The sequence below is a fragment of the Osmerus eperlanus genome, chromosome 5 (assembly GCF_963692335.1).
Source record: "Osmerus eperlanus chromosome 5, fOsmEpe2.1, whole genome shotgun sequence".
Taxonomy (NCBI): domain Eukaryota; kingdom Metazoa; phylum Chordata; class Actinopteri; order Osmeriformes; family Osmeridae; genus Osmerus; species Osmerus eperlanus.
Window position 1 is genome coordinate 10,398,508 of NC_085022.1, and position 25,670 is coordinate 10,424,177.

Below are 25,670 nucleotides of genomic sequence, written 5' to 3' on the forward strand. Positions count from 1 at the left end.
CTAAACTTTCAAGTTATTGTCTGAAGTTGGGAGAGGGTAGGCAGGTTCATTTAGGGCCAAGCGATATCCAATGAAAAGGCAGCTTCCCTGACGACGCTGCCAAATGCTACCGGTCGACACGCCCCCAGCATGGATACAGTCGGCAAGAACTGGTCCTCAGTAGACAGTCACTATACTGTAGAGAATATAGCAGCCGCAATGGGAGTTACAAGCAAGTTTTCCGGTTTATTATTACCTGCAGAATTTCGTTAAAGAGAGATCCTCTTGTTTTGTCTGTTTACATTTTTGTTTTTAACGTTTCCCAGTGAGATGTTGATATTGTTAGAAAGCCGGTAAGATCTCATAGTCCTCTTATGAGAGCGACCTAATCAGCATCACACAAAGGGAACCACGGAACAAGTTCTTATAATAGGCCGACAATTTTTTCTTTGAATGTCTTAGAAACGTAGGGACTGTTTCTATTACGGAATGGATCACTTTGCAGCAGAGTGCCTTGTTTCCATGTCCAGTCGTGCAATTGTCCATGGCCCTAAAGGGAATAGAGAGATAAAACCAGAAACTGCGACTGCTCCCAGGAACGGAGAGGAGATTAAAGAACCTTTGGTAAAAGACAATTCCTCTCTCTTTGTGGTGGCTAGAATTTTGGCGGATTTCAACCAGCAAACCCCCAACAATTTCGCCGATCAGGCAAAAATAAAGGAGGAAAGCCTAGCGCCACCGAATATAACGAAAGATGATGGAAACTCTGCCACACCTACCACCATCTCCGACCCTACGCTCAAACAAAGAGGCAAACGATTGAGAGGTCGAATTGAGCACGAATCACCCCAGAAAAAGCACAAATGCCATTATTCAGGGTGTGAAAAAGTTTATGGGAAATCATCCCACCTCAAAGCTCACCTAAGGACACATACAGGTCAGTGTCACTGGAACGAAATGTACAAAATACTTTAAGGAACCATTTTCTTTTTTTCTCAATTCTACTGCAGAATTTCCTTTATTTTATATATATATATATATATATATATCAAGTTATAGCACATTGATGTCGATGTGTCAGTGTCGCCCACACTGACACATAGATTACATGGATTCTTGTGATCATTTTCACACTCATAGATTGGACAATTTGACAAATTAAGATGTTTCTTAACAACTTTAAGAAACATCTTAATTTGTCAAATTGTCCAATCTATGAGTGTGCTAGAACAAGTTTTGTTCAACTAACAAAACTTGTTCTAGCAAAATACTCTTAATTTGATATGGGGGAGGGTGTCACAAATACTACCACGCCCACTCAAAGCACCCAGCCTTTGTCGGAAACTAGTTCTCCCCTTCCCCCTTTGGCTTGATATTCATCTCCTCTTTCAGGGCGTATTACCCCGACTGCAGTGCAGAAACAAACTTGTTTTGTTTGCACACATAAGCTAAATACAAGAAACCTGCGAAGCACTGGCAACCTTTGGTCTGTATGACCATGGACAAACTTAACTGACCCAATGATTGGTCACTTTTTGTTGTTCAAAAGTGCATACCGGACATACATCAGCATGCAGTATTGTTAAATCTGACAAGTTGTTGTACCGTCACGATGCATCAACTGAAAGCAGGGATATCCACATACCAACATTAGGTATTCGCTCTCTCGAAACGTTCCCGATACATTGTTGATGCACAAATTGAAACATTAACACCTAAACGTACAAGTTTGTTGGTAATAGTTTTCCTGTCTGCTTGAAAGTCTTTGTTGTGAAGTGCCACACCCCCACTAGACAGTCTGCCAACTGATCTGGCCAGTAACAGACTCAGCTAGTTGAGCGCAGACGTGAGGAAGAGAAAGATCCAATGCATAGTTCACCTCAGTACACATTTAAGTATAAACTCAACTGCATTTTCTCTATTTACCGTAATAGCCTACATTCCAGTGCGGTGACATTGTTCAGGTCCACACGTATTCTTATACCCAATCAAATACTTTGTCTTCAAGCTCGTTAAGGTTACATTTACATTTAGTCATTTAGCAGACGCTCTTATCCAAAGCGACTTACAGTAAGTACAGGGACATCTCCCCGAGGCAAGTAGGGTGAAGTGCCTTGCCCAAGGACACAACGTCAGTTGGCATGACCGGGAATCGAACTGGCAACCTTCGGATTACTAGCCCGATTCCCTCACCACTCAGCCACCTGACTCCCCTAAGGTTATTTGTAAATACATTTAAAAATGTGAATATGTTTTGTAACGTTTCATACATTTGCTGTGATACTACACTTTAAAAAGTACATACACTACATAGGATCATTTGTAAAGATGAAAGAAAATAAAAAATAAACAAAAGGTTCCATGTAAAGCAAATAGTTCCAGATTAAACCATAGTACACAGTATGTAAATGTGTGCTATGGCTACTGCAAAGACACACCTACTGAAATTGAGGGAATAATACAGACACACGTAGAAAGGCACTGTGTGATGCTATATCAGTGTTTGGGAGTATAAGAAGTCTCTTCGTATTATCGGAAGGACAATTGATCTATTACATGAACTATATACATGTTTTTATGTTACAGAAAACTGCAATGACAGTCTCTCAGTGTAAGACACTCACAGCCTTTGTGTCTGAGGGTCACAAAATAATTTTTTTTTTTTTATAAATCCCTTTTAAATGACTGCATACTGAATTATCACGCTCAGATTGAAGACATTTAATCAATATCAAAACAAGGTAAAATCTGTCAGGGATCATCACATTTAAAGGTCCCCCATTATTATATGAATGTATTTTCCTTTTGGAATGTGAAGAATGCCTTGATTAATTGCTTGTCTCTGAGTCTTGCCCATATGTCTTTCTATTGGGGCGTTCTACAGTCTCTTGCTCACGATTGGTTTGTTTCATGAGTGTTCCTGCTCTTTTGTTTGGGTAATCAGAGAATGTGGGTCATCTGAGTTCAGCTGCCCTTCTTCAGCCAACCTGCAGTGTCCCAGAGTGCCTTTCCCCCGCACTCAGCACGCTTCCTTTCAGCCCCAACTAGCTGAGCAGAGAGTGAACCGATCATTTTAGCCAACACCACCTTTGTACAGAAATTGATGGGGGAACGCAGTCTTTGAGAACAGAGGGCCAGAAAGCAGGAGTCCTTATTTGACTTTTGAAATCCCCAAACTCCACCCTCTTTAAAGATCTGTGGTATATAATTTGTCAGGGTACAACAGGAACAACATTTTAGTCAGTTTGGCAGAACATACATATAGAAAAACTGCTGTTTAAGCACTAGTTAAAGATAAGCTTTGACATGAAAACAAATGGCATGTAAGAGGCGTTAACTGTTTTGACTTATCTAGAACAGGTCAAGCAGTGAGTTCAGACCACATCTTTAGAGAAGTGTTTTTCATTGCAGTTACAGGGAGATGTTAGGCTTCTGTGGACTGTAGTCTTTACCTGATTATGTGTCTTTCTATTCACTTTGCCCTCACTGATAATCAAATTTGGTTACATAAGGTATTCTGCTTTTCCTAACCACTAAACTGGTGTCTTTACTTCTACTGATAACTCCTCATTGTCAAAGTCAAATAGCATACTCGTTATCTAATTTATCTGATTGGCTGACCCGTGATGTTGCCCTGTAAACTGTATTTCTGCATGTTAGTTTAATAATGCTGTCAGAGGTTCGAGCTAACCAGTCTATGCTCAAAATTTAATCTGTTAACTGTACAACTTCATAATGGGATCCTTACAGTTACAACAGGCAATGAGATGCCTTACATGTACCTAACCTATAACTATGTTGGGGGAAAGGGGTCATACAGTTGGTTGTTTAGGATGAAACATGAAACAAAGCATGTCTCCTGTGGTATTATAGAAAGAGAATTATGTATTTTTCTTTTGTTTTAGATAAGTAGGGTAAATGAGGTGGAGCATAGAGGATATTTGAAAACACATGAAGATGTACTGTTGCTCATTCTGTAGTTAAATGGGTGGGGAACTGCAGCAGGTTGAGGTTATGGGTCAGCTGACAGCTTTGTCTGATCTCCTGGAATGGAGAGGTGGGGTTTCCCTACAATGGCATATGCCAGGGAAAATGAAACCACAATAATGTACAGGATTCTTAACTTAGTAGTTAGTAGTGTTACCTGGAACCAAGAAGTATTCTAAGAAGAAGCAGTGATTCCACAATGTCATACAAAGGCCTTTAAACAACTTATTCTAATGAGAAGATAATTTGAGGCATAACATATTTGCTTGGTATTAGTGGATTTGACTTATTTGACCTTGATTCTAATGTAACATCCCTACTGGTGATGTGATGTGGTGATGATGTCCTATTCTAGTGTGAAGTGTCTTACTGCACTTCTCAGTTGATCTTCATTACTCTGCTTGGCTCTCTCTTTTTTTAAGGAACAACATGAACCTTCTGTGCCCCCCATAGCTGGGCCTCACAAAAGGCCTTCTTGTCAGTGCACAAGGCACAAAACACCACAAATCACCGGGAGGAATGGGGACAATATTCCTCTCATATAAAAGCCCGAGTGACATATTTTACAGTTGGCTTCATTTTTTGTCTAGGTCCTATCCTTTGTGCTTCACTGGGGTACCTCTGGTATTGTGTTGTGGTCATAGAGGGCCCCTAAATCCTTAAACCGACCACCACCTGGCAACAGACTGTTATTTCATAGCTTCATTGGCATTTCAAATGTACTCAATTACACACACATACTTGTAATTCTTTGGAAGAATAATAATTCTTTATTGAGACATTTTACCACATGAAAGTATCCCAAATGCAGCACGCATACCTTCCAGTAGTTACGTTTTGGGCTTATTACACAGCAAGTGCAGGATAAATGGAATGTGCCTGGCCAGGCAGGAATGAGGTGGCGGGAGGGTGAAGGGAGGAGGATCTGTTGCTGTCCCTCCTCCACCCTGACCATGGCTCTGAGACTGACTGGTTCCCTGTCTATTTTTGTTTCATATGATCATTATTCTGAACCATCTGTTGTCATAATTTCTTCAGCTCTTAATACTGACACATCTAGGGTGTAGACTGTACTAGGTCTTTAGGTTTCATAAGGCTATGAGTGTAATGATCCATTATGTTGTAAACTAAGACAGACATTTGGTCATTTCAAACATTTACATTTAGTCATTTAGCAGACACTCTTATCCAGAGCGACTTACAGTAAGTACAGGGACATTCTCCCAGAGGCAAGTAGGGTGATGTGCCTTGCCCAAGGACACAACGTCATTTGCCACGGCCAGGAATCGAACTGGCAACCTTCTGATTAATAGCCCAACTCCCTAATGTAGCTCAGCCATCTGACAGTTTAGTTGGCTGAGTCTTTGGAGAATTATTTGGAATTGTATGGTTCATCTCAAGGTAACTTTTGGTAATGTTAAGTCCATAAAGTTCATGTGTAACTCCTGGTTTGCCATAAAGAAATGAGGTATTAGCGCAATCTACTTGATCTACTTGGGATGTAAATAAAACCAAACAGGTACTGGTAACTCGACTGCTCTAATCCTATGGGTCAGAACTGCCTGTGTTTTTCCTTTGAGCTCCTGACCCATGGACTGATGAGCCTCCAGCACAGGGTCACCCCCTTCCAGCTCCACTCTTTCTACTATATTTACTACACTATTACTTAGTAGATGTACCTGCACTTCTGCTGTATGTGGCTGTGATTAAGAAACCAATCATAGATAGGCATTTGTGCAGCCTGCACTGAAAGACCTTTGTAAGGCTTTGGGTTTGCTAAGAAAATTTCAATGGACCACAGAGCTCATGTATTCTTTAGTTATCTTTGGAGAAGTCTTATAAAAGCCACTCTTGTACATTTTTCCCTCAGCCCCGCCCTCTGTTCTCAAGCCTGCTAAAATGCAGGGAATAACAACCGGGCTGAGGGTTTGCGTGTTCTGAGGTCTATCCCCAGCCACTGTCAGCAGTCCGGTGTCGATTACCCCACGCAGGAAGAGAAGGATCTAGAACTGCCATGGCTTGGCATACTTCACCTCTCCACCACAAAAGCCACCACCCGCATCTCTCACGCAATGCCGGAGGTCTACTGCTCAGGGAGGATGGGGCCAGGAGTGGGAACGTACTGTACAGCAGCATAGTGGGGGTGGGGGCAGATGTAGGGATATTCTTGCCGCTGTCAATGCCCTGCATGGATGTAGGTCATTCATTTAGCTGCATCTGTAGGCCATCTCATAAGTGTGTTCAGAGTGGTGACAGTCCTACAGAAAGAGAGAAAGCGTCACCCTGATAACGCCTGAACCCGAACTGCATCCAGCCATGGGTTGAAATAGTGAGAACTGGCTAACAGATATGTGTAACTCTCGGCAGATATGGCCTCCTGTCTTTAGCAGGTCTATTTACATTCACCGTGGTGTGTTAGGTGTGTTAATCTCTGCCTTGTGATCAATCAGACTGGGGCAGATCTTGGCAGCATGTGTGCTGTAGGGTGTGGTCAAGGGAGAGAGATGAACAGCAGCAGTCAACGCCCTGGGGGAGATTCCAGTCTATGAGGATGACGCAAGATGTTTTTAAGATAGCTTTCCGCCTTCAATGGTTGCTATCTTACCCAAATGTAGCTATGGCCTTGCGATTCCACTGTGTGTCGGGGTGAGGGATTTTGGCTTGATACTGAGCCGAGGGGAGATCTCTTCATGTGTACAGCCTCTGTGACTTGAGTCATGGATGATAGGGTATCTCTGCCCCCACCTACCAGTGCCAATCCTTCTGTAGACGTAAACATCCTCTATTGGCTGCAGTTGTTTCTTTACCCTTAAGGCCGATATATGCTTCTCCGTTTTCCCAAAAACGGACACATGGGAACGCCCTCCTCTACGGGGAACGCCCTCTCGGAGCTCGACGTGCACCTCCTGAATTTTCTAACTATCCGTTGTAATTTCGGATACTTACGGATACCCCCTTGGCTGTGATTGGTCAGTATTAAGAACCGCTTGCGTCAAGGCCGGGGTTGCCGTGATAAACAGGACGAACAGAATCCTTTTACCGCCATTGCTGTAAGTTTTTACAATTCATATTTCAGCTAAACAGTACATGTAAATCAGCATCTGAATTAAAATGTGACGAGAAATGGGCAGTGTAGTTGCTGAAAATGTGCATATTTTATTGATGAAACGGCTAATTTGTAAATTTGCTCCGACTTCTCGATAACCTAGGTAAATAAACACTCGACGACGACTTACAAACAACCGTTGCACCACCTACTCTTCTGGCGGTGAATTGTTTTCAGCACCCACAGCCTACGGAGAACCATAAACGCAGTTTATCCGTCCGTATCAGTGGCGAAAATCTGCTATCAATTTTGGGGGGGACAATTATATCACATTTTCTCAAGAGCAATTCCTGAGGGGGACACCAAAATTACTGCTGTAACACATTGTAATATGTTAAATGTATATAATTAATATTATTTACATTTCTTTATGTTTACGGTGATTTATTGGGGGGGACAAATCATATTTTTCCCAGAATGGAGGGGTCGTGTCCCCCTGTCCCCCCAGGGATTTCCGCCTATGGTCTGTATCCGTCCGTATCCGTAAGCCCGCCCATCCGTAAACGGAGTCGGAGAAGCATATTGCGGCCTTTAGTTAACCAAGGTTAAAAAGATTTGTCTGGGCTAACACACGACTGCTGGCCATTTTACCTAACCCCCAAAGTTGTGAAAGGTTGGGCCACTATCTAATTGAGGCAATAGTGGTGAGATGGTCAATGTATTTCAACCCCCCCCCCCCCACACACACACACACACCCAGAGACAAGGGGATGTAATAATGTATGTCGGAGTATGTGCGGATCCCGTGGTAGCTCTATGTCAATTGCCCTGCAGAGCGGGTGGGGGTGAGTTACGGTTAGCTTGCATGGTTCTTATTTGAAAGGCATTACAATGTGAAGGTTCTCCTGATGACTAGTGTTGCTGCTACCATTGTGCACAGCCTGACGACTATTGGCCCACAAGGTGTAACATGTCATTCAGGGTCTAGAAAGGTTCTCTATGTAAAGACAGTAAGTGAGAATGCTTTGTACTGCCCCTTGTTTGAGAACTTTCACTCCACAAGCCCCAACCAGTCTTGATGACAAACGTCTGACTCACATATGACTGAAATTCTGAAACCATTTGTATCTAGCACCAAATGATAATAAGTCAGACTCCGAAAGGGGCTGTGTGATGAAAGCCTTTTCAAACAGAGTGGTTCTCTCAGTGTTGCTGCACTTCCTCCATCTCTTATGCTAAGATGTGCATCTGCACGCACAGTTATTTTCAACTCCATGATATATTTCAAAGCAAACAAGTAATTGTTCTTAGATCACACACAGTCTCTTAAGTCTTTGGTGTTATTTTTGCTCAAAAGGGGGTTGTACTGTATATTTGTTTGTGATTACAGTTGAGTATTCTGAACACTGCTGAAAAGAATAACTACAATTCTAATTGTATGTTTATTTCTTGCCACACACGTGTTCAAGTTTATATCCCTTAGAAGGCAGTATATTCTAAGCAGGGTGGAGCCTGCACTGTTAGGTGAGATCTTAACCCTATCCAAACCCATAATGCCAAGCATGAGTAGGCCAGCGGTGATGTCATGGAGGAAACCCTGCTCTAGTGGGCAGGGTGATGAGGGTCTTGACTGCAGTCATTTTATTATAGCCCTGTGTGGAGGCCCGCGGTTGACTGGCTGGCCTCAGGCCACAGTCTGCCGTTAACAGACAGTGAATTTCAGCCCTCTGGTGAGTTCTACCATTGCAGTTTGTGGTGCCCCTCTGGTCTAATGTTTCCCAGGTCTGTCCCTGAGTCAGTCCTGAGCCAGAGGTACTCTAGATCTGATGAGCTCTGATAAATGTCTCAGAACATTCAACCTGACCCACCCTCTTACATATTATGATGTCTCAAGTTCCTCCATATAGTGAGAAAAGACATACGGCTTTTAACCCTTGTGCTGCCTTCGGGTCACAACGAACGACCCATCGTTGTGCAGCGACAACTTTACCCAATACAAAAACAAATAAAAAGTTTTTTTTTTTTTTTTTTTATCTTCGCTGTGGGGGGGTGTGAGACAGCCCCACGGTTAAAAGAAAATGCTTCACTTTATTTTTATATGAGGTAAAGTTGTCGCAACACGTCGGGGGGTCACAATGACCCGAAGATAAGACAAGTGTTAAATGTTTGGAGTTTGCAGTTAGTCTCTAACAATGTTACATTAGTCAGTTGCTTCTGATACTTTCAGAGCAAATTTCTGTGAAAGACCTCTGAATAAGGATACAATTCAAGTGACTTGAATGTGAACTTGAGTAGTAGTATCATCAGGACCATCCTTAGCTTGCATTTTCACATGTCAAGAATAAAGAAAGAGAGAGAAAGAACAAATAAGGAAGAAAGGAGATAATAAATAGTTTGCTAGTGGCCTATGGCTGAGAAAACAGAAGGAATGTTATCTGCCTTGCCTTGAGATGCTGGTATCTGTTCATGGAACAGGTGATTGTTGTAGATTCTTGGATCTACTGCTGCTCACGTCAAACACTAATATCATCTCCCAAATTCACCAGATTCTTTCAGATTCCCAACCCCTTTTCATCTCTGGGCAAACTCAGATTCATAGGACAAACATTCACAAGAAGGATCGAGAGAGGGAGAAAGAGAGAACCAAGGATAAGCATTATATTTACTGACCCACCCAGTGGCCCCAAAGAGAACAGTTGTATAACATGAGCACCTGTGACATAATCTCATCGCCCCAGAGGGGAGACACGAGTGCTAGTGCTTAGGGAAGGTACAGTGAGCAGGCATGATGTAACTCACTCTCCGGCTAACTGGGTCACTGTGTTCGTTAGAGGAAAGTGTCCTAATTACTCCCCACCACACTCCATCCCCGCTCTCACCCGTTCTGAGAAAGGCCACGCGCCACCCTGCGGCTAGATATACCGACCATCCAATCAGAGTCTCCGGTGTTACAGATGCCACGTTGCTGTGGCGGGATGGCTTTGGAACTGAAATCAGAGGGGTGCAGGGAGTGGCTGACAAGATTCACTCTTTCATGGAGATGTGGAGGGATGACTGAATGACGCTGAATGCTAGAGTGTGTGATACCATCCCACTGTTGAGGGGCAGCCTCTACCTTTGTCTACCCTCGAGAACAAAGTGTTCGTTTTCCAAGCCTCCCTGTTGCTTCCTCTGATTGGATGGATGGCACTAACCAGAGACCCCTTGCCTGGTGTTATTGAAAGCGTTGTGTCTTCATGCTCTGCAATTGAATGTTAGTGCTTTCATTACATTTCTTAAGAAAACAACACACGCTATTATGTGATGGGGGTGGGGCAGGGTTCTTCTCCTACTTCAGATCAGTGCAATTCTAAGTGTAGTCAGTCCTCAGTGGACTGCTGTTGGTTTCCTGACGCTTCTACTATGTCTGCATAACTGTTGTGGAGTAGCAGAGCCTGAGTTTCTCAGCTCTCTAGTGCACAGTGAAATATTGATGTTGTTGGATCTTTTACACTGCAGCTTGCAGAGCACAGCTCTACATTTCAGTCCATAACTCACTTTGTAGTGTCCTGTCCAGCCACTCCAAGCTGTTTCTCTTCTTAATAAGACACAAAATCAGACACTGCTGAGAGAAGGCCTACATAGTAAAACCAATCTTCCCTCTGTAGCTTTAGGAACTACAAGCTAATCTTAGATTTAGTCTATTTTTGTATATGCTCAGAAGAGGTTCAATCCAGGATGTTTTAAAAAAGGTTTAAAAAGCATGCCCTTTTTGTTTTTATATGTGCATTGTATCTGTGTATGAGAAAAAAATAACCCTAACCCTATGGCTTGAGAATGTTTTTTTCTTTGTGTATTTGTTCTACTTTGAGAAAGGGAACAGGGCATGGGAGGGGGTGTGTTTCATGTGAAACTGCTATATAGGGTGAGTTTTTTTTATTTTTATGAGTTTGCAGGCATGTGTGAGATGTGCGTACGTGTGTGTCAATGCCCATATGTGCACGTAGCGTGTATGCACCCCGTCCTGGGAGGAAGGGAGGAGAGGTGGGCTGGGTGCTGTTGGGCTCAGTGAGCCCAGTGAGTCTGTCTGGAGATGAGGTGAGATGCCTTAGCCCAGGATGCAGACTGGAGCTGTCTAGACTTGCCATGTCTGGAGTCTGTCTGCTTTGGTAACCAGGAGGGGAAAGGGAACCCCCCCCCCTACTGATCGCAGAGTTGCTGTTTTGTTTATATAGTACTGGCATCAGGTACTAAGAGTCTTTTGAAGTTACCCACAGGTAAACCACAAAGAAAAGATAGCAGTTTGGCAGACTTTGCCCACATGTGCAACAGTACTCCGTCATCCCAGTTACTGTATAAACTTCTAGCTCTCCTTTCCGTTTATTTTTATTTTATTTCTCTGACATTCTCTGTTAGGCAGATCCAGAGATCCTATCCCAAAAGGAACATTATAAAAGCCATACTTCCTGCAGCATCAGTAAACAGTACTGCTGTAGAGTCAAAGTGCAGCAAATACTGCCTTAACGTTGGTAAAATTAGAATGCTGGGTTAGCTATTGTCAGGCAGAAAATCACTGAGACGGAACTAAAGGGAATACTGTATTAGCTGTATTGGCCATTGAATGCAGTATACTGGATTTAGACTCAAACCACATGAAAATCTTAGGAAACCACACCAAGATATATAGGACCATCTGGTTTTGGATACATTTGTGTCAAAGCCTACTTTTATTTCCCATGGAGGGGGAAGGGTATAATTTCCTAAGCGTACAGTCACAGATCTATGTTGGAACATGGGCAGGGGAACTATTAGCATCTGGAGTGTAGCTAATTAAACTGTGTATGGTTCCTAAAGCGCAAAATCAGTGTTCTGGGAAAAAAAAAAAAAAACAAGATTCAGTTGAGGCCCTTTGTGTCACTTTCCCAACACATAATTTGTGTTTGTGTGGCGTTGATGACAGATTCCTCCTACAACATGTCTTCCATTTAATAACATCTGAAAGAAAGCCACATTGTTCAAGCCATCATTTTGATAGCACGGTTGCTTAGTTTGATGATGGTGAGCCAAGATAAGGAAGACAGATGGTTTTGAGCTAAAATGGCAACTTTCTCCCCCAATGTGAATTTAAGTGTTCATGTAACAGATTAAGTGATTGGACTTTATGTGTAAATATGCACCCTTATTATAATTCCCCAAGGTCTGCAGGTAAACTCAGAGAACAGTAGGACTTTAACAGTTTATAACTTGGCTATCTGTTGGCAAGAGATAGAGAAGGTCAAAAAACTGCACAGTCTTGTTCAGCTGGCTTGGGCTAGTCTCTGATAATTACTGTTAGCAATGCCTGGCAGTGTTCATGACTTGTCAGCTCTTAAACACCCTCCATGGAAAACTTATTTCTGCTGTAAGCAGTCATTAAAGCTAGACTGTGTGGCATTTTGTCTACCGGTTTCATGATCCATTGAAGGAAAAACATATCTAACTGTTCTTGTTTGGCATGTAGCAGAGAAGTGAGGTTTCTTTCAGCTCCTTTTAGGCCAATTAGTCTTTCACAGTTATAAGTAAATGGTCGACCCTCTAATCTGTTCACGTTTAAACAATATTAATATATTTCTTTATTAGTGATGAGTAAATACTGACAGCTGATTCTCCTTTCCTCCTGTATTGTAGGTGAGCGTCCTTTCCCCTGCACCTGGCCAGACTGCAGCAAGAAGTTTGCCCGTTCGGATGAACTGGCACGCCACTACCGCACGCATACGGGGGAAAAAAAATTTGGATGCCCACTCTGCGACAAGCGCTTCATGCGCAGTGACCATCTGATGAAACATGCTCGCCGTCACTCGAATTTCCAGCCTGGCATGCTGAAAAGGTCTCATGGAGGGGCCGGTAGCAGTGCCACGTGTCCTGGATCGCTTAGCGACTACAGCCGCTCCGATGCCTCCAGCCCCACCCTCAGTCCCACCCTCAGCCCAGCCAACTCGCCTTAAACCCAGACGCACTTTCCGCCTCTTGCTCCCGAGGCCTGTCTTCTCCTCATAGCACCCGTGTTGCACAGTCGTTAGCAACGCCCCTTTGCTAATCCCGCTCTTGCTGTGGTGTACTATAATGTACATAACTGCTTGTTGTAGTGCAATTCCTTGTTTTATCCTAAGGTAATGCCTTTCCCAGATGGCAATATTCACATCCTGTACAATATGTCTGTATTTTTCTAGCTACTGGCCATGGCAAGTTGTCCCTTGTGTTGTATTTCTCTTTTTCATCTAAGGTTTAGAAGAACAAAAATCTAAAAAAACAGACTGACAGGCCGATTGAATCATTTTAGTAGAAACGGGTGATGGGAAGAGGTATACACATACACCTCAGGACTGAAGATAGTTGCTTCTTCTAAGTACTCACCTTGACTGCACAATACAAGCATCACTTTACTCTGAAATTCAACAGAGGTTGAATTTTGCGCCCTGCTCAGGGATGGCCTCGTTAGCTTGCAAGAATGAACACAATGAAGAGAAACGTACATTAAGCAGCCTTACACTCAACAAGATTTGCACTCTTTCCTTTAGTTATTCACCTTTAGGAGAAATAGGTCCAGTCTCAAAGTCATTATAACTCAATGTGTTTCCTGCCTTTCTGTAGAAAGATATAGTTAAAATGGTGAGGATGGAACTCAGATGAAATGGCATTGTGTTGTGACAATGGAAAAGATGTGTGCTTAATATCTCCTGCAAACAAGAATATCCCCAAGTTCTTTAGCTCTGTGTTCTGCCATTTGAACTGATTTGATTTCTAAAGGTTCAAATCAAATCGACAAATGATGTCATGCATAATTGAAGTCAACCAGCAATGAGAAGATAACAGTGAGTGCTGGAACACTCACATAAAAAATAAATAAAAAAAAGAATTCCCCCCAACACACACAAAAATGGAGAAAATCTAGTTTCAAAGCAACTGTTTCTTTAAAAAGCACTGTGCAGTGATCAACACTAATATTTCACACAATAATACAGAGAAAGGGACTCATACTGCACATGAAAGGAATTGCAACCCTTACACAAGCGCATGGAGAAATCACCAGAGACAGGAGTGAAAGAGGGTTATATTCTCAGCCTGTCTTTACTAGGCCTGAGCCTGGCTGTTGTCAATCTCTCAGGTAGAACCAGACGCCCTGCCCACTTCCCCCCTTACCGCTGCCTGGCGTGGCCCTCCACAGAGGAAACGTCTGCATCCCACAGGCAGCTATTCATAGCCCACAGGAGGAGTGGCAAAATGCCATTCCTTTGGAATATTCCTTGCCTGGCTGGCTCTACTTGCCTATCAGTTGAGGCAGAGAAAGCGAGAACAGCGCAGAGCCCACAGCACTCAAACCACAATGAGGCCCCTAACCTGACCACCAGCGGATACATGTAGGCCAGGGTGTTACAGAGCATGCCGGGCCAGGTCAAAGCAGGGATGGGTTTTGGCCAGTGGGGAACACCAGATCAGTATAAACAAAACAGCTGTCTGTAAGAGGCAAAAGGCTGGCCAGGTTCAGAGGTCCCTTGATAAAGAGGTTTGTCACAGGCTTATCAGTCCAAGAGATGAGACCATCAGAATGCCCATCTCCACCCTTCCTCCCCTCCCAACAAACGTAGATGGGTATCTGTAGAAGGAGAAAAAGAGCTGAGAAAATAATATGACCTAAACATTATCCAGCTTTATCCTGAGCATAGAGAGTACTTCCCAAAACACTGTGAGGAGACATATTTAAGGTGCACACAGACCAGAATACAACGCTTCTTCAACTGTAGAGCTTTGTAACAGTTGCTTTCAAACTTCACTCTGAACCAGTGCAACCAAAATGACAGCATATCAGACAAGATTAAGTGCTCTGATATCCCTTGACAAAGCTGACTTGTGTTCACAGGCACAGACATGCATCCCTAATTCAGGCTAAAGGCACTGTTGATCTTCCTGAAAAAGGTCACCACTGTCCAAACTCTGTCAGTCCATGTTATACACGTGTACTCTTGATGCTGAATCACTAGGGTAGAGAATGATCTCATCCTACTCCCTTTAACGTGCCTAGAATTCTACCCATCTCTCATGTGACCATTCAAAATGCAGTACCCTTGTCCTATATCCCCCATCCCTCTGTCATATATGCTCCCTAAGCCCTTTTTTCTCTGTAAATTAGACCTAGCAGACTGGTAGCCAGACTGGTAGATGGGTATATGGGTATAGAGTTTTTCAGCCAAAGAAGCAGGTGTAGGACTCTGAATAGCAGGCCTTGTCCCTGGGTCTCCCTACTGGGCTGGTCTCTCCAGTCTCTGAAAAAAGGAACACATAATATCCCGCTCTATCACATCCTTCAGAAAGAAAACATCCCTTATTTAGATCAAATTAATGGGCATGTTCAATGGGACACTCACTTGAAGATTAATTTAAATAGTTTCCAAGCTGCAAGATGACACTTTGAATGCCATTGTTCAACTGCCAGCTCCCAGTGAAAGACTATGTGAGCAGGAATGTCTCATTCTAGTTAGCTGTCTCAGTTCCAAATCCATTGTGCAAGTTTCTGCATATTTTTCCCATCACACTATTTTGTTATTTTTACCTGCTATTTAGTTACCTTGGTTTGTAGCACAATTATTTCAACATATTGAATTCCTGTGATGCATTTTAAAGTGAACATTTTACTGTTGTCTAGAAGGTCTTAAATTCTATTGTACAGCACATACATATAAAGAAACACATCCTATTGTTGCGAGACTGTCACTTCCTTGTCAAACAGGGTACATTAATAATTGTATTAATCCTAATCTGCACATTTACCTCAGGGTCAAAGTCAGCAGGGCAAATTTGGACTGTTTGCCTATTTTAATCAGTTATTAGTCAGTGCACGGATACAGCATCTACCAGCCTTTCTGGTGCTCTTGAGTGCTTAATCGTCACTGCTGGTCAGTGGTTAACAAACACTGGTGACACAAAGACCTCAGAGCAGACCAAGCCCTTTCCTGTTTGCTTGTACCTTCAGTACCTCCAACCCAGTCTGTCTAGAAGACACCGGTGCAATGGAGATGTTCCCTGTGGAACGCCCCTTTGAAATACCTTCCGTCCTGTAGTGTCAATGGATTTATACAGAGCTCCTACTATTATACTGAGATCAAATACAAGATGGTGGTAAATCTAGTCTATCCATCTTTGCGCATTATCATTGACATGCACAGGCAACTGTAGATCTCTGGACGTTGTGTTTTAGACAAGTTTCTTTTGTTTTCACTGTACCAAAACTACTTGAAATGAAATATGAGAGGTCATCGAACACATACATGTCCAGTTTTACTGTACTTGCAGAACAACATTCATATTAATTCTACAGAATGGGGTTTATAGACTCCAAGTTTCGATCATTAAATGTACATATTATTCCTCTATTTTGTTGTATTTTCCTTTTTCTTTGTTCAGGTTTCATTTAAATATTATTTTAACCATTGATTTGAGAGTGTCACGGCATTATGTTATTGTAGCTTTTTTGCTATGCTGTGTCAGTTTTTTTTACTCATTTTTCATACAAGGCACCCTTTTTTTCAAATACACTGAATGCTCCATGATGGTATCTGGACGAAGTGTTGTACTTGTCCTAGTATACATAGAAAAGAGGAGTAAGAGGAGGGTTTGGCAAAGCAGGGCCTGAAGATAAAAAAAGGGAAATCTTCTGACCTCTAAATCATGTTAGAGATGTGTGGAAGTAATGTACTCATATTTACTATAAACACTTAAGTGTTTCATAACCATAGAGACCACAACATTGTGAGTTAGTCATGTAGTTGTTTGTCATTTTAATTTCAATATCTGTGATGCTTGATGTTTTATTTAGTTTCTCCAAAATGCATACCTGTCTTTAAAAGATGAGTTACTCTAGCCTAAGAAGTAATTTGACTTCATATCTTTTTCATTCATCCAATGAATTGGCTAATGTTAACTCCATTAACTTAACTGTTGGTTTATTTGTCTTTTTAAACCAATGCTTCATTTTAACTTATCTACAACAGAGGATTTGTGTATTTTGTGGGGTAGCCTATGTACAGAATACAATATTAAACAAAATCGTACTCATACTGCACATGAAAGGAATTGCAATCCTTACACAAGCGCATGGAGAAATCACCAGAGACAGGAGTGAAAGAGGGTTATATTCTCAGCCTGTCTTTACTAGGCCTGAGCCTGGCTGTTGTCAATCTCTCAGGTAGAACCAGACGCCCTGCCCACTTCCCCCCTTACCGCTGCCTTTTGGCCAGTGGGGAACACCAAATCAGTACAAACAAAACAGCTGTCTGTAAGAGGCAAAAGGCTGGCCAGGTTCAGAGGTCCCTTGATAAAGAGGTTTGTCACAGGCTTATCAGTCCAAGAGATGAGACCATCAGAATGCCCATCTCCACCCTTCCTCCCCTCCCAACAAACGTAGATGGGTATCTGTAGAAGGAGAAAAAGAGCTGAGAAAATAATATGACCTAAACATTATCCAGCTTTATCCTGAGCATAGAGAGTACTTCCCAAAACACTGTGAGGAGACATATTTAAGGTGCACACAGACCAGAATACAACGCTTCTTCAACTGTAGAGCTTTGTAACAGTTGCTTTCAAACTTCACTCTGAACCAGTGCAACCAAAATGACAGCATATCAGACAAGACAAGTGCTCTGATATCCCTTGACAAAGCTGACTTGTGTTCACAGGCACAGACATGCATCCCTAATTCAGGCTAAAGGCACTGTTGATCTTCCTGAAAAAGGTCACCACTGTTCAAACTCTAGCCAAAGAAGTAATTTGACTTCATATCTTTTTCATTCATCCAATGAATTGGCTAATGTTAACTCCATTAACTTAACTGTTGGTTTATTTGTCTTTTTAAACCAATGCTTCATTTTAACTTATCTACAACAGAGGATTTGTGTATTTTGTGGGGTAGCCTATGTACAGAATACAATATTTAAAAAAATCGTACTTCAGACATGAACTCAATCACCTGTTGGACGGTGTCATGACTCATGATCGGTGCTTGATCACAAATTAAAGCATGATAGATGTTACTGTATGCCAAATGCATAGTGGTAATTCCATGAAAATGCTATACAACTTCAAGGATGCAAAATACAAACTAAAATGACTTAGTGTACAGTTTTGTAAGTGTGATGTTTTTATGTTTGTACAGGATTGGATGAAACAACTTTGTGTATTATATATGAAGTGTTTTTAAATTAAGATATTCCTTGTCCGCTCATTGTCAACATTATTTGCATTATACCTAGACATGCATTCATTTGTTATTTAATTATTTTTACTGTATTATACAGGAACAATGTAAAATAGTTTGTTACTGGTATTTCTAACATAACCAATCTTTATTACAAATGAATGCCCGACCATTCCAAAGGATTGCAATTGGATTTGTTATAAATGTGCTGCTTGCGTCAAACCAATGCACCAATGCTTCATGTTTTTGTATGTTTTTGTTATTATACTGTTAGTCTGTTTCACTTTGTGTACACACGGTACATTTCAGACAGTACAACCTTTCCCTATTCTTTCATTTACATTTTATTTTGTGGACCGCGACTGTCAAACCAGAAAGCTATTCCCGTAAAGACATTCTCCGAGAGGTTTGGCCCCCTGTTTTAGATCCTTAAACAATTTAGCTGTCTTCCCACCAAGTGTTGAAAAAACTGTTGAGTGAAGGGTTCAAATGCTTTTTTTCAGGGGGTTTTCAGGGTTGAGATGGAGTATGACAGCCATGATAAAAAAAAACCTGGTTGAACAGTAAGGGAGACCAGCCTCTTAGACTGCTCAGACAGACAGACAGACAGACAGACCTAACCTGACGTTGCTCTTCCTCAGTTTAAGTCATTACCAAAGGCTTAAAGAAATTTATGAATGTTAGTCCATTGGTTGGTTAGTCCAACCAGTTTTGGACAGTAATGATTGACTGCATATTTGTTGACACATAGGTGTTTATTAACACATGTCTCATTGACAACAAGTAACTTTCTTCTCTTGCCTCGTCTTTTTCTAATGTGAACAAAGGAAGCTACAGTATGGATATGTCAGTGAAACAACTTACTTTAAGATAAAACAACACAAAAATATGGAAATGGCTAAATGTATAGGTATAAATCGGATTGTTGCTGACTTTAGGTATGGCTGTTGATCATCCCTATTGTTTCAGTGATTAAGTGTTGTGGCCCCACTGCCTGAACATGCACTGTGCAGCATACAGACCAGACTACACCAGAGACAACCCTAGAGACAGACTATCCATGAGGTAGATGCCGTATGAGGAACAAAACAATACTTTGGTGATTTCTCCCAAAGATTCACAGTGGAAGACTCTAGGATATTGTGGCATTATGTAATTAGCCAGTCAATGTTTGTTCAGCGCCATTCATTGTTGTTAATAGCCCCTGCTACTCTTAGTGTAATAGTAGTGTATATGAAAAAGAGCCTGACAAGGCCTTAGGGCTTGCTCCTCCTTGTGTAAGTCCTCCACACCTCAAGTTACCTCATGTAACTTGCCTTCATGAAACCTCTATGTTTCTCTTCTGCTCATCACCATGAAATGCCTGTTGTAGTGACTTCATGGTGCTGATCTTCTCCCTCAGCACCAGGTTTTCTCTGTAAAATATATCTTGTACTCAACCATGGCCAGTTCATACATCATGACCTCATCTACTTGACTGCTGGGTATCAACCAAATCACTACGCTGAAGTATTACCGTTGTACAGTTCCATGGATTCTACCGACATTGTCGTGCTGGTCAATAGTTGCTCTGCTGTATCTTTTTAAGACCTTATTTTGTATGTTAGAAAATATATTGTGACAATGTCCTATGCAAATATGAAAATTAACAGAATTTGTTGAATAATGTATGTTGTCATAACTTGTATGCATGAAATAGTGAAGTTTACATTTGGAAATAAATTCATAAATAAGCGCCAATGGACTGTTTGTGCTCCTTATCTGTGTAGCATAAATTCCTCCACAAGTAGACTTGTCTAGCCTGTTATACTGTATTTCCTCAAATTTTCATTTTAAGAGGGACGTGTCAGTTTCCTTTGCAGGAAATGCTCCTCCCATACATCTTGTTGTTGTAGAATTTATCTGTCAGTCAACAGGAGACACAGCACTGTGCACCGCCTTCATGTCAAGACGGTGAAAAACAGTAGGAACACGTCAGACAACATACCCAACAAAATAGATCAACTGTGCACAACGTTGCATACGAAACTGATCTGTGTAGTTCTCTGTGTCATTTCTTGATAAAAGGGCTATACAACTAAAATTGTATTTGATTATGATTTGATAATATTAATAATACAAATAATAATGACATTAGCTTTCTCAGCCTAGGAGCATTGACAAAAACTGTTGGGCAGATCACAGGATGTAAGCAGTACTTAAGCCCCTCCTTCCTGACGGTCTGACTGACCTGAGTTGTGACCCAGCGCAACACAAGCAACAGGAAGTACACCTTGATCCCTCATCGCACCCATACAAATATTTATGGCAACTGGTGAGGCAATAACAATGGGAAGGGCAAAATACAATGGATTTCTTCCTTATTGCATGGAACACACTGTAGCCATAGTTCACGTGACTGTGAGAATCAGAATTTGGTTTATTGGCCATGTAAGTTTACACAGACACAGAATTTACTGTGGGAGGAAGGTGCATACAATAAACATATACGGATCTTAAATAAAAAAGTAGCAAAAGTACAATAGTTTAACTAATTCTAAGAACTAAACGATTGTAGCCTGTGCACCAGGCTGGGACTGGGTTCTTTTAGTCTCCCTCTCCTCTCCGCGCTCTTTTCCAGTGCCAATGACGTCACTAATTGGGGGGTGGAGTAGGCGTCTAATGGGCCACTTAATTACCGTAGAGGTAGGCGTATATAAATAGACACCTGGGGTCCTTACACCGGTATGTGGTCACTCTGCTGCTGGCACTGGTGGTATGAAGCCATGATCTGGGTGCTTCTTGAAGTACGAAGGTATGTCGAAGCGTTTTTCTTCTCGATTATGATTTAACTGCGGGTTACCATACTAAAATGTTTGTTTAATAGTGTGGAGGAGCAGACGCTGACCGAACCGTGGGCTACCAGTGTTTGCGTGAATTTCCGTATACAAGCACCCGCTGGGTATTGTAGCTGCCGTGGGGTACCGGCTACAAGCGTAGTGTTCCTCGCAAACTGACGTGAGCGGCAGGTACGGTTTGAGTTATGCTCTGCCCGCAGTCGTGTAGCTCACTTTCCCGTGTTGCCCTGATGAATGTGCATAGATACGGGTGCATTGGTGCCATGGACTATTTATTCTGTAATGTGTGCCGACTGAATCCGGATCCCAAATTGTATTGACTGTGAAATGTGACCGACCCGTATTAATTGTCTGTTTATGTTTTTAGACTTTTTCAACTGCAGCCGGCATTGTCGGTTGCTGTTCTCTACACGTATGATTGTGGCAGGGCCGGAGTGGGGCCACTTTTCAGCCCGGGAGTTTCAGGCCCAAGACCGGCCCTTTTTTTTGTATACCAAACAGGGCCGGATGCAGCCTGCTTTGACTGGGGGTGCAGTGAACCTTTCTGGGGGGTATCATGATTACAGAAAGGGATCGTATAATTTTTTATATTGATACAATTTGAGACTGCTTAACGATCCGAGTGTTAATCAGGCACGGAGCCAGACGTTGTAAACATTTGGAGCTTTGCCCCAACCTAGGACTTATGGGTTTGATGTGATGCAAGATAGGGACTTCTACACTTAATGCGAGCGTGCACTGCGCGCGAGCGAACATTTTTGGCCATTATTTGAGCGCAAAATAGTTTTTGGCGCTTTATGTAAAATAAACAGAAGTTTTTCAATTGGTAAAATCTTGTCTAGTGATGCCATCACTCCGGCCCTGCTCCCATCCATCCTCCCTGACGCGTATCGTTACAGTAGCGCCGCCCGTCCCAGCTATCGGTAGCCGATCTGAGAAAACTTTTTGGAAAAGACGGGCTATGGACCCAACCAACTCGGGGAGAACTCCCTCACATGGTACAACCCATGCAGAGGCTGAGGTGTCAGAATGCAGAACGTGTGTAGCCTACTTTAAGAGAAGATAGACTAACGTGACAAATGTCAACAACAAAAAAATCCTCGACCGGCCCAAAAGTAAAGCGGCCCACCGACCCAAAAGTGAAGCGGCCCACCGGGAACTCTCCAAATTACCCACCCCGGCCCTGGATTGTGGTGTTGCTCATAGCCTAACAAGCGTTTGGTTTACCTGTTGACCAACCAAACCAACACCTCTATACTATGTATTAATAAAGATTGTATTTTATATTTCTCTAAGAACCTGTGTCTGTACAGATTATTAGCTCAGAGTTCCCCTTGCTCGGGCAGTAGCACAGACAGTTTAGCTCAAGGGGTGGCGTAGTCAGCTGTTCATTAGGGGGCGCTACACAATGTAAAATATAAAATATAAATATATATAAAAATATCAATGAATATAGCTACAAGCAACGATACGGGTTCCTCCGCAAAATGGCAAAATATTATAAACATGTACACTGTTGAAGATGGAGAGTTGGACAACAAGAGAGCAAAACTACTTCACGTTTGGCCAACAACAATAGGCTGAATGGGGATTTGAACTCATGAGCATAAGGTCACAAGTCAGTCTCTCCATCCTCTCTGCTACACACCAACTGTTGAGATTGTATGAGTAGAAAGGGCAGAGTATGAGCTTTGGTCAGCTTTGGGACAAAGGTATTGAAAGGTATTGAGAGACTTGTTGCTCTTGTAACGGTTTCAAATTCTTGAACTCGCTGTGAAATATTTTACTGTTGATTGTTTTTTCTACAGGTACACTCTTGTACTCTTGTGGGGAGTTTCATGTTGTTCAATTGTAACTTGTTTAACTGCATGCTCTTATGGTTCTTCCCTTTGGCACTTATTTGGTTTTCCACAATGTATGCTTCATGTTTCATCTCGTTGTTATGATCAGTGACCTATGCTCTTTTGTAAAGCTCTCTCTTGGAAGTCACTTTGGATAAAAGCGTCTGCTAAATGCATAAATGTAAATGTAAAGGTTAAGAAACGGTTGACATTTCAAGGTAAAATTGCATAAAATTGCGCATGGTACATCAGAATGATGTCACCTTGAAGCCAATTAGGTTTAAAAAACCATTAGTCAAAATTTTGTTTGATTTATTGACACAAAGATATTGAGGCAATGTGGACACTTACATAAATACACCCCTTTCAGACATTTTGTATTGCATTTCTAATTCCATTTCACCCTATATAAAGACACATCTGCCCGCACACTATCCCCATCCATGCTGTTTCCCTCTCTCCCAGCGCAGGTCATGCCAAAGCAGAAATGCTGCAGCAGCCGCATGAGGTTTAGATGTAGTCCAAAATTTCCTCCCACAATCAATACATATGAACTGCAACATTGTTTTCAAACGTTCTCAAAGATGGCTTGAAAACCGCGGATATTGACTGTCTTCTTGAGTAGATCTCAAGAATAGCCTCATAGGCAACTGGTTAGGGTACAGCCTACGCAGGGGCGTGGCCACGTGGGGGCCAGGGGTTAGGGAGTATAGACAGAGATGCTGGAGGCTGAGTAATGTTTTACAACTGCAGCAAGAGACTTCAATAAATAATAACCCCACCCTCCAGAGAATGGCCACCCTGCCGGCCCCCCCAACCTCACAGCAAAATTTAAAATTAAAATAAATACAAAAAACCCTCCTGAACAGAAACGGTATAAAACTGAAATAAATGCATTAGTATTTTTTTTAATCAAGTCATCTTATATTGTCATTTGTCACGCTACAACATAGACTTATATATTAGTAGACACAGCTACTTTAGTCTTCCAAGATGGCGTCCACATTAATTGTCTATGAAAAGTGCTGAGTGGCGCTGTCAGGCAAGCGAAAGTTGTAACAATATAACGACCATATTGTGGTTATCAGACATGATAACCACATCTTCCTCATCTACCTCATCTTAGTCTTTTGAATATCGCCACGATATTATAACAAATTATATTAGGCTATAATTACGTTTCTTATATACTAGGGTAATAATTGGAACAATACGCTGTTCCTATTGGTCCAGAAGACGTTCTCAAAAGTTAATAAATCCGTTTATATACCTCCTGAAAGTTCGCAGAGGTAAATAAACGTTTTTACGGACCTACCAACAAGCGGTTGCCTTGGAGATGTAGCCATTTACCTTAACAACGTGGCATCTGCTCGGCAACAAAGTAGCCTAAATTGCCAAAAAAAAACATAAAACAATATAGTTTTTGCACAGGTCCGCAAACTCCCCGCAATCGCTTCCCGTTTTAAAGAAGTATCTGAAGCAGACAGAAGACAAATTGATGTTGTTGATATGTTGCCTTGGAGATGTAGTGACGTCACCAGTGCAAGTGCAGCTGATTGCTCTGACAACATGGCGCCTGCTCCAGATTCGACCTGTTTGATTTGTGATCTTCCCATGTATTGTTGTAGTATATAAGAAACCAAATGTTTACTCCTCGACAGGTCAGCAAACGCTTTGTCGCCTCGATTTGTTAAAACGATTTGTTAACAAACGTTTTAACAATCGTTTTAACAAATCTCGGTTTACAAAGGCGTTTGCAGACCTGTCGAGGAGTAAACATTTGCTGTTTGTCATGCCATGAGCATAATAACTATCATTACAAAATTGTTAAATTTGCTTTAAAATAACGTAAATAAACGCTACAAACAACCGTCATGTGTGTGTGCAACCATTGTTAAAACTTGCTACAACTAGAGAGGGTACAATTTCTGGGGAAATTGTAGGGTGTGCTTGCGTCGGTTGCACAGGGGTCCGTTTTTGAATGACATTTTTACAACTGATATTTCTGTATATTTTACATAAAAATGCATACTTATTATTTATAAATATTACATAGATTTAAAAGCATTTTTTTTGCTGCTCATTTACAACTGAAAATACGAGTGAAGTGTAGAATGAAATAGATGTCTTCTCATTTCCCCTGCAAGAGGCAGCCTCATCGTTGAATCAACGAATAAATTTGGCAGACCGGTGTAAAAATTTACCTAATCTCTATGACTTAAACGTAATTTTAAGTTTTTCCCTTCTCATGATATTTTCATGCATTTAGCCTACTCATTGCATTCATTCATTAATAAAGAACCCCCTTTGAAGATTATTCTACGACGTTACCCGGCAGTAGAAGATGGAATCGCGATTCAAACAGTACCATCTGCTAACTGAAAATATGCCCCCCAAAACGTAAATAAGCTTGACATTTATTTAGTGGAAAATCGGTCATTCATAAAAAGCTCACTGGTAGCAATCATTGTCAGTAACAACGCAAAATGCGATATAGCCCTGTGTGGAGAAGCTGCCCCGGTAAATTGTACTACTACGGTACAGTACTAGACTACTGCTGTGTTCGTCTTGGTAGTGATTGCGTTGGTTGAATTGGATTTAACGTTCCGTTGTACGGTTTAGGCTGAAATTAATTATTTTCATGAACAGATTGACAACGTTTAGGCAGTGGCAATGAAGTTCAGGTTAGTAGTTAGATAGACTTTTGATTTAAGTAAGGGGAGTGCCGAACATGTTCTGTCGCCGTTTGACTTCCTAAACAGCTGTGTACTGTA

At 41.8% G+C, this 25,670-nt stretch overlaps 2 protein-coding genes across 2 annotated transcripts in view; both read left to right on the forward strand.

Annotated features, from left to right (window-relative positions):
• LOC134021090 (proprotein convertase subtilisin/kexin type 5) overlaps nucleotides 1–25,670 on the forward strand; it is a 401,110-nt gene that overhangs the window by 168,983 nt on the left and 206,457 nt on the right. The gene's annotated exons all lie outside the window — the stretch shown is intronic.
• On the forward strand, nucleotides 151–17,121 carry klf13 (Kruppel like factor 13). Its single transcript, XM_062461564.1, has 2 exons — nucleotides 151–916; nucleotides 12,659–17,121. Exons 1-2 carry the CDS (start codon nucleotides 469–471, stop codon nucleotides 12,973–12,975), a joined length of 765 nt encoding a protein of 254 aa, XP_062317548.1. The 5' UTR covers nucleotides 151–468; the 3' UTR covers nucleotides 12,976–17,121.